At 49.7% G+C, this 18,107-nt stretch overlaps 1 protein-coding gene across 1 annotated transcript in view; it reads right to left on the bottom strand.

The window, feature by feature from the left end:
- Positions 1-16,890, bottom strand: part of LOC103172934 (carcinoembryonic antigen-related cell adhesion molecule 5-like) — a 38,416-nt gene extending 21,526 nt beyond the window's left edge. The window contains exons 1-4 of the mRNA XM_042346338.1: positions 16,808-16,890; positions 16,314-16,628; positions 11,497-11,772; positions 3,029-3,343 (exon numbers count right to left, since the gene is read on the bottom strand). Coding sequence (XP_042202272.1) covers positions 3,029-3,343; positions 11,497-11,772; positions 16,314-16,628; positions 16,808-16,859 — 958 coding nt within the window. The 5' untranslated portion in view covers positions 16,860-16,890. The remainder of the gene's footprint in view (positions 1-3,028; positions 3,344-11,496; positions 11,773-16,313; positions 16,629-16,807) is intronic.
- Positions 16,891-18,107: the final 1,217 nt, after the last annotated feature.

Raw genomic sequence — 18,107 nt, 5'->3', positions numbered from 1 at the left:
AGGTGACCGTAGCACTTGGTGTAAAGAGGAAAGAGGAACAAGGGGCGGAGAGGGTGAGGCCGGGAGTTCCAGGGGCTCAGGGCAAAGTGGCTGAAGGTGGAGCAGAGGGTCAGGGGATGTGCACAAGGCCTGAGCAAACCAAGCGAAAGGGCTGGGAAGAGGTGTGAGGTGTGAGCAAGTTGGAGAGGTCTCAGGCCATCAAGTGATTTGGCCATGAAACCTCAGTGATTGGTGTGTTCCTGTCGGCAACAACATGGCTCATCATAGAATCATAGAATCGTACAGCACAAAAAGAGGCCATTCAGCCCATCGAGTCTGTGCAGCTATTTGAAAAGAGCAATTAATGCCAATCCCACTCTCGGCCCTTTCCCCATAACCTGCAAACCCCTCCTCCTCAAATACCCGTCCACCGCGTTTTTAAAAGTAGTTATCGAATCGGCCTCGACCGCCCTTTCAGGCAATGTGTTCCAGATTCAAACAACTCGCTGTGTGAAAACATTTCTTCTCACCTCCCCTCGGCTTCTTTTAGAGACTATTTTGAATCTCCTCATGATTTTGAAAACGTCATCTAAAGGAAATAGATTCTTGTTTTTCATCCCAACCAAATGTGTACTTTCTGCATTTACAGCATTTACAATATGATTCTGGTGTCAATATAAAATATTCCAAAACGGTACTTGTAACCAATTATTGTAGCCAATAACTGTCCATATCATCTTTATTAATCAGCAAAATCGTGAGCAACAACTTTCCTGCTGTGTTCACCAACAAATAGCAACAACAACTTGCATTTAAATAGCGCCCTTCACACAGGGTAGCGTTTCGGAGTGCTTAACACATACCGTCAAAACAAGTCACAGTAAATCCACTTTGAGATAAACTCCTGAAATGAGAGATGCTATATCAAATGTACAGATTATTCATTCTTCTTCTTTATTATTATTAATTATTATTATTCATTCGCCATCTTGGCTCACACTCGACTCTGAGTCAGAAGGTTGTGGGTTCAAGTCACATTGTCTATGATGACACTGCAATGCAGTGCTGAGGTTCTGTTGCACTTTCACTAACTCGCACCGAACCTCAAAGACCTTTTCCCATAACTGTCTATACAGTAATCTTTGTAATTTGATATAGTACCGTATCACATCATTGAGGATCTCAAAGTGCTTTGCAGGAGTTTACTGTAAAGTGCAGTGACTGTGTATTTGTCGGCAAACATAAGCCAATTTGCACATTGCGATGTTCCACAAACAGCCATTGAAGTGAATGAGTGATTTTATTAATGGATTGTTGGCCGGGACACCGGGAGAAACTCCCTTCTGGTTTTGAATCATGTGATGGGATCTTTGACATCACTTAATTAAACTTGTAATTGAAGGAGAGTACCTCTGACATCACACCCACAGCATTGCATCACAGCAACAACAACTTGGATTTATATAGCACCATCCACGCCGGAAGGCGTCTCAGAGCGTTTTACAGTTTTGGATCCCGGGACCGAGCCGGGGGCGCGGGCGGTGGGGAGGGGGAAGGTGACCAAAGGCGCGGTCGAAAAGAAAGGTCTTCAGCAGAGACCTGAAAATGGGAAGGAAAGGAACGAGACGATGGGAGACGAAGGGAGTGAGGAAGGCAGTTCCAGATCCTCGGGGCACAGTGGCTGAAGGCACGGCCGCCGAGGGTGGAGCGGAGGAAAGGTTTTGAAGTTCGGTGATGGATTGTTTTAAGAAACGATGTGGGGAAGATAAAGAGCTGATATTCTGAAAGGATTAAACTGGACATTGGCACCACCTCCGTGTTTGGATAGTAAATAGTAAATCGCAGTGTCAGCCTCGACTGTAAATCCTGACGTGAGGATTAATCTCACAACCTTCTGATCACATAGAGATGTTGAATACTCTATGAAGCCATTCAGTCCATTGTTTTTATGTCAGTTTCTTTCTTCTCCAATAAGCCATCCATCCTCATCCCAGTTCTCCTCTCTAACTCTCCAATCCCCTTCCTCTGTGTGTGTTAGTCTAAATCTCTATTGTAAATACTCCTAATCAACTCGTGCTCAAGTCCTGTAGCTCAGTGGTTAGAGCACTCCCCTCGCGAGCGGGAGGACCCGGGTGGCTGACACATACCGACAAATACACAGTCACCACACTTTACAAGAATTCCTATGAAGCATTTTGAAATGCCTCAATGACGTGATAAGATATTATATTAAATGTAGGGCTTATTATTTTTTAGTATAACATTAGGACAACGTGGGCCGAATGGTCTCCTTATGTGCTGTAATATTCTCTGAGCAGTAGTGGAGGATGGACAAACACTGTGTTTTACTGTTTTGTTCATAATAATAATCCTTGCATTTGATACAGCGCCTTATCATGTCATTGTTCTTGACAGGATACCCTGTAAAATAAATATACGGGGTATTTTGTGGGTGAAACACAGAAGTCAATTTCCACAACAGTGTCCAACAAACAGTCGTTACCAGTTTTTTGGGAGGGAGAGGGATTAGTAATCTGGAAAGCGATTCGCCAATCGACCAACAGGCGGGTTCCTACTTACTGCTCAGTAAACAGAGTGTGTGTGTGTGTGTGTGTGTGTGTATATGTGGTCAAGTGACCTAAAGTTTTGCCCCGTCAAACAATCAAATCCAGGTCCTCCAGTTTTGAGTGGAATGTGCTATGAATTCATGAATAATGTTCCACTCGGGTGAGGTACAAGTGATCACAAGTGGTTATGAAATTTCAGTAGAATGGTAAATGCCTTCAGGACACGAGAGAGAACATAGGAAAACAGCCCATACTGTATATCTATAGGGTAGAAACACTATTTCTCTGCTTTAAGCAGCTCAGTGACATGAAATGGAACCATCAGATCGGGAGCAGATTGTCCATTTGTCCGGATATAAAACATTTTGTGTGAAGATATTCATTTTAATTTTCACCCTAAACTGGTGACGAGGTTAGTGGCCAATAACCCGGGACAGGAGTGGTACACAGACAGGTTATTGTTAACTGTAACTGTTACTCACCCTTCACCTTCAGGGTGACTGTCGCTGATTTTGAATCGTCAGAGACTGAGGTCAAAGTCACAGTGTAATTTCCACTGTCGGTCACTGTCACTGATTTCAGCCGAAGAGACACGTCGGGGAGAGATATCTCAGCCCGGCCTTGGTAATTAGTGCTTACAGATACTATATCCCCGATCCACTGAAGTACTTCACTGCCGCCGATACGCCAGGTCCCGCTCCCCACCTCACCAGACGGTTTCACTGTAAACACAGCCGTACCTCCGGCTGCTGCTGTAATGGGATTGTCTGGTACAGTGATGGTGAACTGTGCTGTAACTGGAGAGAGAGAAAATCCCATTAAGGACAGCGAGACATCGGCTGAATACACATCGACACAGTCCGTCCTGACTGACGGCATCTCTTGTAGGGACGCGGTGAGCAAGTTCTCCTGTCTCTATCGTTAGATCATCTTAAATAAACTCCCAACTGAGAGCGAGTGAGAAAGTGAGACTCACCCACACACACACAGCAGCAAAGAGCAACTACCCCGAGTCGTGCTGTCTGCATCCTGACCTCAGCCTATGTCCTGGTCACTCAGTCACTGAGCAGCCGGTGTCCTGGTCACTCAGTCACTGAGCAGCCGGTGTCCTGGTCACTCAGTCACTGAGCAGCCGGTGCTGGTTACACTCAGTCACTGAGCAGCCTGTGTCCTGGTCACTCAGTCACTGAGCAGCCGGTGTCCTGGTCACTCAGTCACTGAGCAGCCGGTGTCCTGGTCACTCAGTCACTGAGCAGCCGGTGTCCTGGTCACTCGGTCACTGAGCAGCCGGTGTCCTGGTCACTCGGTCACTGAGCAGCCGGTGCTGGTTACACTCCGTCACTGAGCAGCCGGTGCTGGTTACACTCCGTCAGTCAGTAGAGCTTTCTCTTCTCTCAGCTCTGCACTTATTGAGCAAATAGGAAGTAGGGAGTGGTCGGGAGTCACTGCAGTGTGGTTCCTGGTCGGTGATATGAAATGGTTTGGGCATTTCAAGTCAGAACAGGGTTTGCCCAAAGCCCAGGAGCCGGGACATTGTGAGCTGCCGGACAGCAACACCGCAGCCGTTTGGATCTTTGTTCGTCTCGTTTTAAAATATAAAATACACAGAATAATAACAATAATAACCTGACATTCGATACAGTGCCTTATCACGTCTTCAAGACGACTCAAAGTGCTGCAGAACCCAACCCCATGTGAAGGCGCAATCATAGAATCATAGAATCATGGCTTTATACAGCCATTCAGCCCATCGCGTCTGTGACCGTTCTTTGAAAGAGCTTCAAAGTCAACCCCACTCCCCTCTCCCCACAGCCCTGATCAACCCCACTCCCCCTCTCCCCACAGCCCTGATCAACCCCACTCCCCTCTCCCCACAGCCCTGATCAACCCCACTCCCCCACTCTCCCCACAGCCCTGATCAACCCCACTCCCCTCTCCCCACAGCCCTGATCAACCCCACTCCCTCGCTCTCTCCCTTTCGTCCTGCAAATTTGTCCTCCCCAAATACCGATCTACTTGTCTCTTGAAAGTTGTTATCGGATCGGTTTCCATCGGCCTTTCAGGAAACGCTTTCAGATCCCAGCAACTATAGACACAAATTATCGTTGTACTGTTTTGTGGGCGAAAAGCGGCAGTCAATTGGGGAACTCAGTGTCCCACAAACAGTGGTGGATAATGTGATCATAAACCTTTCACTTGGCACAGCCTTTCATGTCAGGAGAACATCTCAAAGTGTTTCACAGGATTTGTCACTGTAAAGTGTAGTGACTGTGTATTTAGTAGGCGAACGTGGCAGCTAATTGAGACTCAGCGACGTCCCACAAACAGCCGTGAAGTGAAGGACCAACACCATGAGGTGAATGACAGCCGCCTGACTGCCCAACAAAGGGCTTCATGTCATTAATCGACATAGAAACTCCGGGTTAGAAATCAAATGTGAATTACTGTTTCCCTGTGATTCCCAATGACACCACTCAATTATTCCATCAACGTTACAGTGAGCAACAGCCCCACCGTCTGTCAGAGCAGCGCTGTTACACAGTGACAATCAGCTGCTTCAAGAGGGAATATTGAGGGGTAAAAGTCTAAACATTTTGTGCCGATCACAAGATCACAAGATCACAAGATTAGTTTGGATCAACAAAGGCCTTTTGGCCGTCTGATCTCATCCCTTCAGCTCAGGCGCCCAACCAACACTTTGGGATGTCCTCCTGACGTGAAAGGCTCTATATAGACACCAGAGACCCAGAGACATTTACAGCACAGAAGGAGGCCATTCAGTCAATCCATCTCTGGGAATTTCCATGTGTAGGTGGGATGCACGGAATTCTCAGCCTAACACAGAGCCTGGAGAGGGCCGGAGTGATGGGTACAGGGTACAGTGTGTGATAGGGAGCCAGTGGGGCCTGGCGAGGGCGAGGGCGAGGGCGAGGGCGAGGGCCGGGGTGGGTGATGGGGTACAGACTTTAGTGTGTGATAGAGAGACAGTTTCCTGACTGTGTAAATGAGTGCAGATAAATCTACCAAATAAGGAATCCAAGAAAGCTCCAGCAGTGATCTTTCAGCAGAGAAGCCATGATAGTGATGATCCTGTAGCTCAGTGGGTAGACCCCTCGCCCGGCAAACGAGAGGATCTGGGTTCGATTCCCGGGTGGGACAGGGAGAAACGTTGGGCAAGTTTCCTTACTCCGCACGTCACTGTTTGCCTTGTAGTGAGTAGGATCCGGTTGGTAGTCGATTGACGGATCGCTTTTCTGGGGGTAATAGTAATAATTCCTTCAAAAAAAATAAGAATTGGTCACTTTAATCGACGAATGTTTGTGGGGAAGTCGCTGAGCGTAATATCTGCCGCAATTCGTCCACAAAACACACAGTCATTACACTTTTCGTGTATTGTGTGAAGCGCTTTGTGATGTCTTGAAGATGTGAGATTTTCAGTCACACTGAGCAGAATATGATCACAGCTCAGCCAGAGATTGGCAAATAAAACAGCATCAAGTAAAGCTGTAAGAAGACTGTGCCAGTCCTGCTCGTCACTGGGCGTACAGTGTGGTGGGCACTGCCCAGCCCTGGGCTAACAGTGTGGTGGGCACTGCCCAGCCCTGGGCTAACAGTGTGGTGGGCACTGCCCAGCCCTGGGCTAACAGTGTGGTGGGCACTGCCCAGCCCTGGGCTAACAGTGTGGTGGGCACTGCCCAGCCCTGGGCTAACAGTGTGGTGGGCACTGCCCAGCCCTGGGCTAACAGTGTGGTGGGCACTGCCCAGCCCTGGGCTAACAGTGTGGTGGGCACTGCCCAGCCCTGGGCTAACAGTGTGGTGGGCACTGCCCAGCCCTGGGCTAACAGTGTCCTTTTGCCCTGAGGCTGACAAGCCATTGGCGCTGGGGCTGCAGTAACCTCTCTTGGGGAGCAGCTAAAATTGCCCTTTGTCCTTTCTGATGAAAAGTTCCTTTGCACTGAGCCCAGTGAGTGGCTTTGTTATTTATTCCTTATTTAATGAACTTTGTTCTCAGCCCAAACCAAACTTGACTTGGACCTTTGACACAGGGAGTGAATCTGGGCCCCATATGGACTGTGCAATGCTACGCAGTGGGGGTGGGGGGAGCTGGAGCCAACCCACAGCGGAGTGTGGGGCTACAGGAAGAGTGTGTGGTGTTGGACCAGTGAGATCCCAGTCCTGAGCTCGTAATCTATTTGTTGTGCTTACAACCCATTACCCCACTGGGAGTGTTGCTGGTGTACTTGGAGCAAACGGGGAACACCCTGGGGTGCCGGGAACACCCTGGGGCGCCGGGAACACCCTGGGACGCCGGGAACACCCTGGGGTGCCGCGAACACCCTGGGGCGCCGGGAACACCCTGGGGCGCCGGGAACACCCTGGGGTGCCGGGAACACCCTGGGGTGCAGGGAACACCCTGGGGTGCCGGGAACACCCTGGGGTGCCGGGAACACCCTGGGTGCCGGGAACGCCCGGGGTGCCGGGAACGCCCCGGGGTGCCGGGAACGCCCTGGGGTGCCGGGAACGCCCTGGGGCGCCGGGAACACCCTGGGGCGCCGGGAACACCCTGGGGTGCCGGGAACACCCTGGGGTGCCGGGAACACCCTGGGGTGCTGGGCTCACCCTGGGGTGCCGGGAACACCCTGGGGTGCAGGGAACACCCTGGGGTGCCGGGAACACCCTGGGGTGCCGGGAACACCCTGGGGTGCCGGGAACACCCTGGGGTGCCGGGAACACCCTGGGGTGCCGGGAACACCCTGGGGCGCCGGGAACACCCTGGGGTGCCGGGAACGCCCTGGGGTGCCGGGAACACCCTGAGGTGCTGAGACATATCCTTTGTGTTTTGCCGTCTTCAACCTTGAGCCCTGTAGCTCAGTGGTGAGAGCGCTCACCTCACACGGGAGAGGACCAGGGTTTGAATCCCGGGCCGGGCAAACACTGTGCAAGTTTCCTTACTCCACACACCTCTGTTTATCAGCAGTCAGTATGAAGCCGGTCCTTAGTCCATTGGCGGATCACTTTTCTGGGGTTAATAATTTCTTCAAAATAATAATAACTTTGGTCACTTAAACTACGACTGTTTGTGGGACGTCGCTGTGTGCAATTGGCGCCGTGTTTCACCCACAAATACACTTTACAGTATATTTTGTGAAGCGCTTTGAGACATCGAGAAGACGTGATAAGGCGCTATATCAACTGCAAGGATTATTATTATTATTATCATCAACAAATGACATTTACACAGCGAGTTTCACGGCGGGAGGACGTCCCAAGGCGCTGGACAGTCAGGGATTTGGACCCGAGTGGGGGTGGGGAGGAGGGTTTGGGATCAGGAGGGGGTGGAGGTGGGGAGGGTGGGGGTAGGAGGATGACTGAAGGTGCGGTTGGTTGAAGAGGAGGGATTTGAGCCGAGTCTTGAAGGAGGTACAGGAGAGGGTGAGGGGGAGGGACTGTGGGATGGAGAGCCATACAACAACAACAACAACAACAAGATTCCATTTACAGAGCGCCTTTCACGTCGGGAGGACGTCCCAAAGCGCTGGACAGTTGGGTCAGGATACGAGCATTGGAAATGGTCAGAGTGAGGGGAGGGAAGGTCGGGAGCGAGGAGGGGGGAAATGGTCAGAGTGAGAGGAGGGAAGGGAGGGAGCGAGGAGGGGAGAAATGGTCAGAGTGAGGGGAGGGAAGGGAGGGAGCGAGGAGGGGAGAAATGGTCAGTGGGGGGAGGGAGGGAGGGAGCGAGGAGGGGGAAAATGGTCAGAGTGAGGGGAGGGAAGGGAGGGAGCGGCGAAGGCACTGGGGATAGAGTTCCAGAGCCTCGGGGCTGAGAGGCTGAAGGCCACCGATGGTCGGGCGGTTGGGGCGGGGGATGTGGAGCAGACCGGAGCCAGAGGGACGGAGGGTACGGGGGGGTACATGGGGGGATAGGTCAGAGAGGGAGGAGGGAGCGAGGCCGGGAATGGCCTTGTAGGTGAGGATGAAGATCTTGAATTCAATCCTCTGAGGGATGGGGAGTCAGTTGAGACGAGTGAGGGCGAGGGCGAGGGTGGGAGTGAGGGTGAGGGTGAGGGCGAAGGTGAGGGCGAGGGGGAGGGCGAGGGGGAGGGCGAGGGGCAGGGCGAGGGGGAGGGCGAGGGGGAGGGCGAGGGTGAGGGTGAGGGTGGGAGTGATGTGGTCGCGGTGTCTGGTGCGGGACAGTACAGGAGCTGCAGAGTTCTGAATGACCTGCAGTGTGGAGGGAGGGCCGGGAAGGCCGGAGAGGAGAGAGTTCCCATAGTCCGGCCTTGAGGTGATAAAGGTGTGGACCAGAGTTTCAGCCGCGTGAGGGGTGAGGTAGTGGCGATGTTCCGGAGGTGATGGAAGGCGGTGCCGGTTGTGGTGCGGATGTGAGGGAGAAAGGACAGCTCAGGGTCGAGGGGAACCCCGAGGTTCCTGATGGCTTTGAGAGGTGGAGAGTGCGGCCTTCGATGCTGATGGTGTCAGCGCCTGAGGTGCGGAGGCGCTGACGTGAGCCAATCAGGAGGGCCTCAGTTTTGCGCACGTTGAGCTGAAGAAAGTTGTCTCTCGTCCGGGACTCGATGTCGGACAGACAGCTGTCAGGACATCGGGGGTCGTGGAGTTGAGGGTAGAGGAGGAAAGGTAGAGTTGGGTGTCATCCGCACACATGTGGGAGTGAACCCCATGTCTGCGGATGGTGTCACCACAGGGGGAGCATATAGAGGGTGAAGAGGAGGGGACCGAGGACAGAGCCCTGAGGGACACCGCACGAGACAGTGCTGATTTAATCTCCAAACCTTATCAGTGCTGATCACCGGTCAATACTGGAACATCTATTGGACATTTAAATGCTGTGAAATAAGAGTTTTATTATCTGGAGACTCAAAGTCAACAAACCCACGACATTCACTATCAATGTTGTATTTTATGAGTCAGATTTACATCACTAACCACATGATCTGAATAAACAAAGCCAAACCTCCTCTAAATAAAGCTATTGGTGAGATTATAGTGTATTTAGCATTGCACTGGACTTTATTACTAATCACTAAGAAGTCTCAAGCGATAGAATCAATAGTCCCAAGTGAGGGGCAACAGTGTCCTCCTGTCTCAGTTGGTGACACTCTCAGCTCCGAGTCACAAGGTTGTGGGTTCAAACTCCACATCAGGATTTGCTTCAAAAATTCCTTAAAATTAATAATAGTAATAAATTGGCCATTTCAATCCACGACTGTTTGTGGGACGTCGCTGTGCACAATTGGCTGCCGTGTTTCACCACAAAATATAGTCAATTCACTTTATTCTGTGAAGCACTTTGAGACGACTTGAAGATATGATACGGCGCTGTATCAAATGCAGGAATTATTATTATTATTATAACACACACAGTCGAGGCTGACACCCCAGTGCAGTGCTGCATTGTTGGAGGTGTTGTCCTTCAGATGAGTGTTTGTGTTTGTATTTGAGTGATCGAAAGGCAATGGAAGGTTTATTTATGGCTTTTGGATTCTCTTTCCCTGAGACATTCTGTGGACTTTTGTTTGCAGGAAGAAGTGATTATTTAAGCTGTTGGTTAATGCTGTTCAAGGAGCTATACATTGTACCCGAGCGACTGTTGAACCTTTTTATATCACTCGCCCTTTACTCAGCCGGCAACATGCAATCACACTGTGATAAGGTTTGGAGTTTAAATCACAATTAAAATATATCGTGGACAGTCTGCAGTCCTCACTCAGCAGCACGGCTTGTGTGACAGCCTCTGACTGGTTAGACAGACGGGATAAGCAAAGCTCTTAACGCACCGTCTTCTGTTTTTGCTCTTGTGGTTCAAGTCCACACAGAGGAACTATCTCCTCTGGTGAGTGGGGAATCCAGAACAAGGGGGACATCATCTTATAATCAGAGACAGGACATTCAGGAGTGAAATCGGGGCAGTTTTTTGCCCAAAGGGGAGTGGGAATCTGGAGCTCTCTCTCTCTCTCTCTCCCCCAAAAGGCTGTGGATTACGGCTGTGGATCCCTTCACATTGTCAACACTGAGATGGAGAGATGTTTGTCAGGTCAGGAGATCCGGATATGGGGCAAAGGCAGTTGGAGTTGAGGTACAGATCAGCCTTGAGCTTATAGAATGGTAGAACAGGCTCGAGGGGCTGAATGGCCTCCTGTGTTCCTACGATGAATATTCATTGACGTATAGCATCTGTAGAAACAACAAAAACAGTCAATTCTAAGGAAAAAATCAGCATTTACAACTACTTGCATCTGTACAGCAATAGTTACATGTTACACCTACAATACACAGTCACAGTAAACTCCTGCCATTCAGCCTGGCTCAGGAACAGGACCAGAGACCGTCACAGAGGGGGGACTCCATTCCCACATTGCGTTGCCAAACACGTCCCCTTGGAGCCCGTTCAGCTCATGATAGGATATAAGATGTGAAAGAGCAGAAATCAGGGCGTGTTTCTCCTGAGACCCCACACGCAGACTGTGTGCACTGTAAATCTCTTGTTGATAAGCTGGTGAGTGAGGGCAGATATCACCTCAGTGTCTGTCATTGACGTGGTCAGACGGTACAAGGTGCAAAGCCAAGAGCTGAGGGAACAGTGCAGTCCATTCACTCAATGTTGTCGCATTGACTCTTAAGGTAACGCTGTTACGAGCCTGACAAGTGTACCTCCCACGGTCAGTCGGGCTTATTTGATCAATGGTGAGCTGTGGAGTTGTGTGTGACAGAACGGTGCCATTAAATATCCATTTATACTGAGCTTCTGGGTTTGACTGAGCAGAACAAGACAATGTTAGAGAGTCTCCAAGTTCTGCTGAGTGTGTCCCAGTGATTGTAAGCTCAGGGGTGTCTGGTCCATCTGCAACAGACGCAAGAACGGCTTCTTTATTACCACTGAACGTAAAGCATAAGATTGAAGCCTTATTCTGAGAGGTGACTGAGTACTTACACGCAATGCTCAGTGTGTGGCTGCCGGACTGAGAGCTAAGGCTGTTCTTTGCCTCACACCGATACGTTCCACCATCATTTCTAGTCACACTGATGATGGTCAGGGTGGCATTATCCTGGGAGATTGTGATCCTGTCATTGCTGTGGAGAGTTCTCTCATCCTTAAACCACAACCGTGACTCAACAGTGCCTTTAACATCACATGTCAGTGTCACAGTGTCAGTGTATTCTATCGGGTTGGGAATGTTCTGTGTTACGGTGACACTGGTGATTTTCGCTGTCAATAGAATGATAATAGAATCATACAATTATAAACCAGTGGTTACGCTGAACTCGGGAACTCCACTCCCAGGTCACTGTGACTCGCTGCCTCCATTCCCTCTTTCGAGGTCACCTCTACACTAACTCTCTGACAAGGCTTCCCCCCTCCCAGCCTCTCAGCTCACACCCTCATCCCCAGTACCAGGCGGCTTATCCCCGGAAACTCTTTGGGACGTCCTCCTGACGTGAAAGGCGCTAAACCAAATGCAAGGATTATTATTATTCATAGTAATACTTGTGGCTGAAATGTGGCAGCCAATTGTGCACAGTAGTGTCCACAAACAGTCATGGATTTAGTGACCAATTATTTTTTTGAGGGGAAGGGATTATTACCCCCAGAAACCGATCCGACAATCAACTACCAAGTGGGTTCCAGCTTACTGTTAGGTAAACAGAGGACAGAGGACTAGAGACCGTCACAGAGGGCGGACTCCATTCCCACATTGCGTTGCCAAACACGTCCCGTTGGAGCCCGTTCAGCTCATGATAGGATATAAGATGTGAAAGAGCAGAAATCAGGGCGTGTTTCTCCTGAGACCCCACACGCAGACTGTGTGCACTGTAAATATCTTGTTGATAAGCTGGTGAGTGAGGGCAGATATCACCTCAGTGTCTGTCATTGACGTGGTCAGACGGTACAAGGTGCAAAGCCAAGAGCTGAGGGAACAGTGCGGTCCATTCACTCACCCTTTATCTCCACAATACCCTTTGTGTTTGATATAGCACCTGATCACATCGTTGAGGCGTCTCAAAGCGCTTCACAGGAGTTTACTGTGAGGAAAGTGCAGTGACTGTGTGATTGTTGGCAAACGTGGCAGTCAATTTGTACGTCTCACAAACTGCCATGAAGTGAATGATTGATTATATTTGGAGGATTGTTGGCCCGGACACCAGGAACAACTCCCTCCTCGTGCCCCGGGATCTTTGACGTCACTACGTTACACTTGTAATTGAAGGACAGCAGCTCTGACATTACACCCCCAGCATTGCATCACAGTGTCAGCCTTGACTGCAGGTCCTGACATGAGGATTAATCTCACAACCTTCTGATCTCATACAGATGTTGAATACTCTATGAAGCCATTCAGTCCATTGTTTTTATGTCAGTTTCTTTCTTCTCTAAGAAGCCATCCATCCTCATCCCAGTTCTTTTCCCTAACTCTCCAATCCCCTTCCTCTGCGTGTGTTAGTCTAAATCTCTATTGTAAATACTCCTAATCAACTCTTGACAACACAGCTCAAGTCCTGGAGCTCAGTGGTTAGAGCACTCGCCTCGCAAGCGGGAGACCTGGGTTTGATTCCCAGGTGGGTCAGAGCGAAACCTTAGGCAAGTTTCCTTACTCCACACACACACTCTGTTTATCAGCAGTGAGTCGGAACCCGGTTGTTAGTCGATTGACACATCGCTTTTCTGGGAATAATAATTCCTTCAAAAAATAAATAATAATAACATAATCACTCAATCCACAAATGTTTGTGGGATGTCGCTGTGCACAATTGGCTGCCACGTTTCACCCACAAAACATACTTCACAGTATATACTAAAAAGCGCTTTGAGATGTCTTGAAGACGTGATAAGGCGCTGTAACAAATACAAGGATCTTTTTAATTATCATTTATTGCATCCTCATTCCAAATTCACAGCTGTTCAGGTTGATTGTCATAAATTATAGCCATAGATTACAGAAAAAATAAACCCATCAGCAACAATACACTGCACCTGAGTGTAAATGAACATTCTTGGCTCTCGTATTCTTGGTGATGGTTCACGATATGAACAAATTGTTGTCCCTCAAAGAGCCCAACATCAGCTCCTGGTCTGGGCTGACACTCCACTCCAGTCTGCTCTGTCTGTACAGATGGATGTTAAAGATCCCGTAGCACTGTTTGAAAAGTGAAGGGAATTTCTCCTGATCTCCCAGTCAACAATCCCTCAAATAAGTCACTTGATTCACGCTGTTTGTGGGATGTTACTGTGTCCAAAGTGGCAGCACATGGCCTACAAATACACATTCACCACACTTTACAATAATTCCTATGAAGCGCTTTAAGATGTCTCAATGACATGATAAGACTACACCTTCCATACACCATGACCACCTGCTCCCTCGACCCCATCCCTATCCCTCTCCTTATCTCCCAGCGCCATCTCCTTGCCCCTCTGCTCAAAGATATCATAAACCTCTCCCTGTCCACTGTACTGTTCCCACCCCTTTACAAACCGCCGTCATCACTCCTATGCTTAAAAAACCCTCCCTGGACCCACCTCAACTCCCAAACTACCACCCAATCTCCAACCACCCTTTCCTCTCCAACGTCCTGCAACGAATTGTTGCTTCGCTCCTTCCTCTCCCGCTACTCCCTTCATGAACCCCTCCAATCGGGTTTCTTTGCCGCCCACAGCACAGAAACAGCCCTGGTCCAAGTGACAATGACTTTCTGTCCATCTGTGACCAGGGCTCCCACTGCCTCCTCGTCCTCTCTGCTGCTTTCGACACCCTCGGCCACTATATACTCATCCACTGTCTCTCCTCTCACCTCAACCTCTGTTCGTGACTGGTTCAGATCGTACCTCTCACACCATCTCCACTTCATCTTCACAAAATGGTTTCTCCTCCAGGCCCCGCACCATCTCGTGTGGCGCTCCTCAGGGCTCTGTCCTCGGTTTCCTCCTCTTCAATATCTATGCTCCTTCTTGGTGTGACATCATCCGCAGACATGGGGTCAACTTCCATGTGTTTGCGGATGACACCCAACTCTCTCTCTCTCTGCCTCCAGCCTCGACTCCAGGACCCACTGCTGTCCTCACAGAATGTCTGTGGGACATCGAGTCCTGGATGAGAGTTAACTTTCTTCAGTTGAACGTCAACAAGACTGAGGCTCCTGATTGGCTCCTGTCAGCGTCTCCACACCTCAGACGCTGAGAGCATCACCATCCATGGGGCTCACTCCCACTTACTGAGCCAGTCCAGAACCTTGGGGTCTTGTTTGACCCCGAACTATACTTTCTCCCCCACATCTGTGCTGTGACCCGCTCTGCCTTCCCCATCTCCGCAACATCGCCCGGCTCCGCCACTGTCTCACACCGCAGGCCCCCAAAACCTCATACATGTCTTCATTACATCGAGGCTTGACTATGCAAACTCATTGCCCTTTGGCTTCCCCAACTGCCCCCTCCATAGGCTGCAGATCATCCAGAACTCTGCAGCGCGTGTCCTCTCCCGCACCAGACTCTGTGACCCTATCACCCCAATCCTCGCCCAACTCCTCTGGCTTCCCATCAGATACAGTTCAAGATTGTGGTCCTCACCTTGAAAGCCCTCCATTGCTCCCCCCGACCTCTTCGACCTCCTAACTCCCTACCATCCTGCTCGCTCCCTCCGCTCTGTGGGCTCCGGCCTGCTTCACGTCCCCCGCCTTGCCTGCCCCAATATTGGTGGGTGGTGGGCCTTCTGACACTCTGCCCCCACCCTCTCGAACACATCCCACAGTCCCTCCGCCTCGCACCCTCCTTTGCCTCCTTCAAGACCCATCTCAAGACCCTCCTCTTCGACCATGCTTTCGATTTCCCTGCTTCCCCCCACCCTCCGCGATCCCGACCCCCCGCTCGGGCCCGAAACTCTGTCCGTCCAGCGCCCTGAGACGCGATGTGAAAGGTGCTGTACAAATGCAATTTTATTGTTGTTATTGTTGTAAGAAGTTATATCAAATGTAAGGATTATTATTATTATTTAGTATATCATAAGGACATTGTGGGCTGAATGATCTCCTTCTGTGCTGTGATATTCTATGATTTGTAATATTCTATGAGCAGCAGAGGAGGATGGACAAACACTGAGCGGTGTTTCACCATTTTGTTCATAATAATAATAATCCTTGGATTTGATACAGCGCCTTATCATGTCATTGGGACATCTCAAAGCGCTTCACAGGATACACTGTAAAATAAATATACTGTGTATTTTGTGGGTGAAACACAGCAGCCAATTGCGAACAGCTGTGTCCTACGAACAGTCGTGGATTGAGTGCACAATTTTATTCGGAGGGGAAGGGATTATTACTCCTGGAAAGCGATCCGCCAATCGACCATCAAGCGGGTTCCCACTGACTGCCAGGTACACAGAGTAAGGAAACCCGGGAATGGAACCCAAGTCCTCTCACTTGTGAGGTGAGTGCGCTATGAAATCACGAATAAAGGCTTCTTATTCACGATACAAGTGGCCACGTGTTCCAAAAAACTATATTTCAGTAGAATGGTTAAATAACTTTTAGAGAGAAAATAGGAAAATAGCACATGCAGTATTGATAGGTAGAAACATTATTTCTCTGCTTTGAGCAGCTCAATGACATGAAAGTGAACCATTAGATCGGGAGCAGCTCATCCATTTGTCTGGATATAAAATATATTGTTTCATGATATTTTTCTTCTGAAGTTTGGTGACAAGATTAGTGACAAACAACATAGGCAGATTATTGTTAACTGTAACTGTTACTTACCCACCACCTTCAGGGTGATTGTCGCTGTTGCGTGAAGGTAACTGTCTGACACCATGTTCACAGTGTAATCTCCAGCGTCAGTATAATTCACAGAGTTTAGCTGCAGAGACCCAGAGGTCCTTGTGAACACAATCCGGTCTTTGTAACCAGCGGCTATGTCTTCTCCTCCTGGATACCAATTAACAACAGCCACACGGCCGAAACTCCAGGTCCCGCTCCTCACCTCACCAGACGGTTTCACTGTAAACACAGCCGTACCTCCGGCTGCTGCTGTAATGGGATTCTCTGGTACAGTGATGGTGAACTGTGCTGTAACTGGAGAGAGAGAAAATCCCATTAAGGACAGCGAGACATCGGCTGAATACACATCGACACAGTCCGTCCTGACTGACGGCATCTCTTGTAGGGACGCGGTGAGCAAGTTCTCCTGTCTCTATCGTTAGATCATCTTAAATAAACTCCCAACTGAGAGCGAGTGAGAAAGTGAGACTCACCCACACACACACAGCAGCAAAGGGCAACTACCCCGAGTCGTGCTGTCTGCATCCTGACCTCAGCCTATGTCCTGGTCACTCAGTCACTGAGCAGCCGGTGTCCTGGTCACTCAGTCACTGAGCAGCCGGTGTCCTGGTCACTCAGTCACTGAGCAGCCGGTGTCCTGGTCACTCAGTCACTGTGCAGCCGTGTCCTGGTCACTCAGTCACTGAGCAGCCGGTGTCCTGGTCACTCAGTCACTGAGCAGCCGTGTCCTGGTCACTCAGTCACTGAGCAGCCGGTGTCCTGGTCACTCAGTCACTGAGCAGCCGGTGTCCTGGTCACTCAGTCACTGAGCAGCCGGTGCTGGTTACACTCCGTCAGTCAGTAGAGCTTTCTCTTCTCTCAGCTCTGCACTTATTGAGCAAATAGGAAGTAGGGAGTGGTCGGGAGTCACTGCAGTGTGGTTCCTGGTCGGTGATATGAAATGGTTTGGGCATTTCAAGTCAGAACAGGGTTTGCCCAAAGCCCAGGAGCCGGGACATTGTGAGCTGCCGGACAGCAACACCGCAGCCGTTTGGATCTTTGTTCATTTCATTTTAAAATTAGTTTCCAAAATGCTTATGATAATAATAATTGTAATAATTCTGGCATTTGATACAGCGCTCTCGAGACGTCTCAAAGTGCTTCACTGAATATAATGTAAAGTGACTGTTTTGTGGGTGAAACGCTGGAGCCAATTGGCCAAATCAGTGTCTCACAAACAGTGGTGGATAATGTGATCATAAACCTTGCACTTGGCACAGAGTCTTTCACATCAGGAGAACATCTCAAAGTGCTTCACGGGATTTCTCACTGTAAAGTGTAGTGACTGTGGATAGTAGGCGAACGTGGGAGCTGATTGAGGCTCAGTGACGTCCCACAAACAGCCGTGAAGTGAAGGACCAACACCATGAGGTGAATGACAGCCGCCTGACTGCCCAACAAAGGGCTTCATGTCATTAATCGACATAGAAACTCCGGGTTAGAAATCAAATGTGAATTACTGTTTCCCTGTGATTCCCAATGACACCACTCAATTATTCCATCAACGTTACAGTGAGCAACAGCCCCACCGTCTGTCAGAGCAGCGCTGTTACACAGTGACAATCAGCTGCTTCAAGAGGGAATATTGAGGGGTAAAAGTCTAAACATTTTGTGCCGATCACAAGATCACAAGATCACAAGATTAGTTTGGATCAACAAAGGCCTTTTGGCCGTCTGATCTCATCCCTTCAGCTCAGGCGCCCAACCAACACTTTGGGATGTCCTCCTGACGTG

This window comes from Callorhinchus milii, unplaced genomic scaffold (assembly GCF_018977255.1).
Source record: "Callorhinchus milii isolate IMCB2004 unplaced genomic scaffold, IMCB_Cmil_1.0 Scaffold639, whole genome shotgun sequence".
NCBI classification, from domain to species: domain Eukaryota; kingdom Metazoa; phylum Chordata; class Chondrichthyes; order Chimaeriformes; family Callorhinchidae; genus Callorhinchus; species Callorhinchus milii.
The sequence above is the reverse complement of the archived record's forward strand: the minus strand, read 5'-3'. Positions and strand labels throughout refer to the sequence as shown.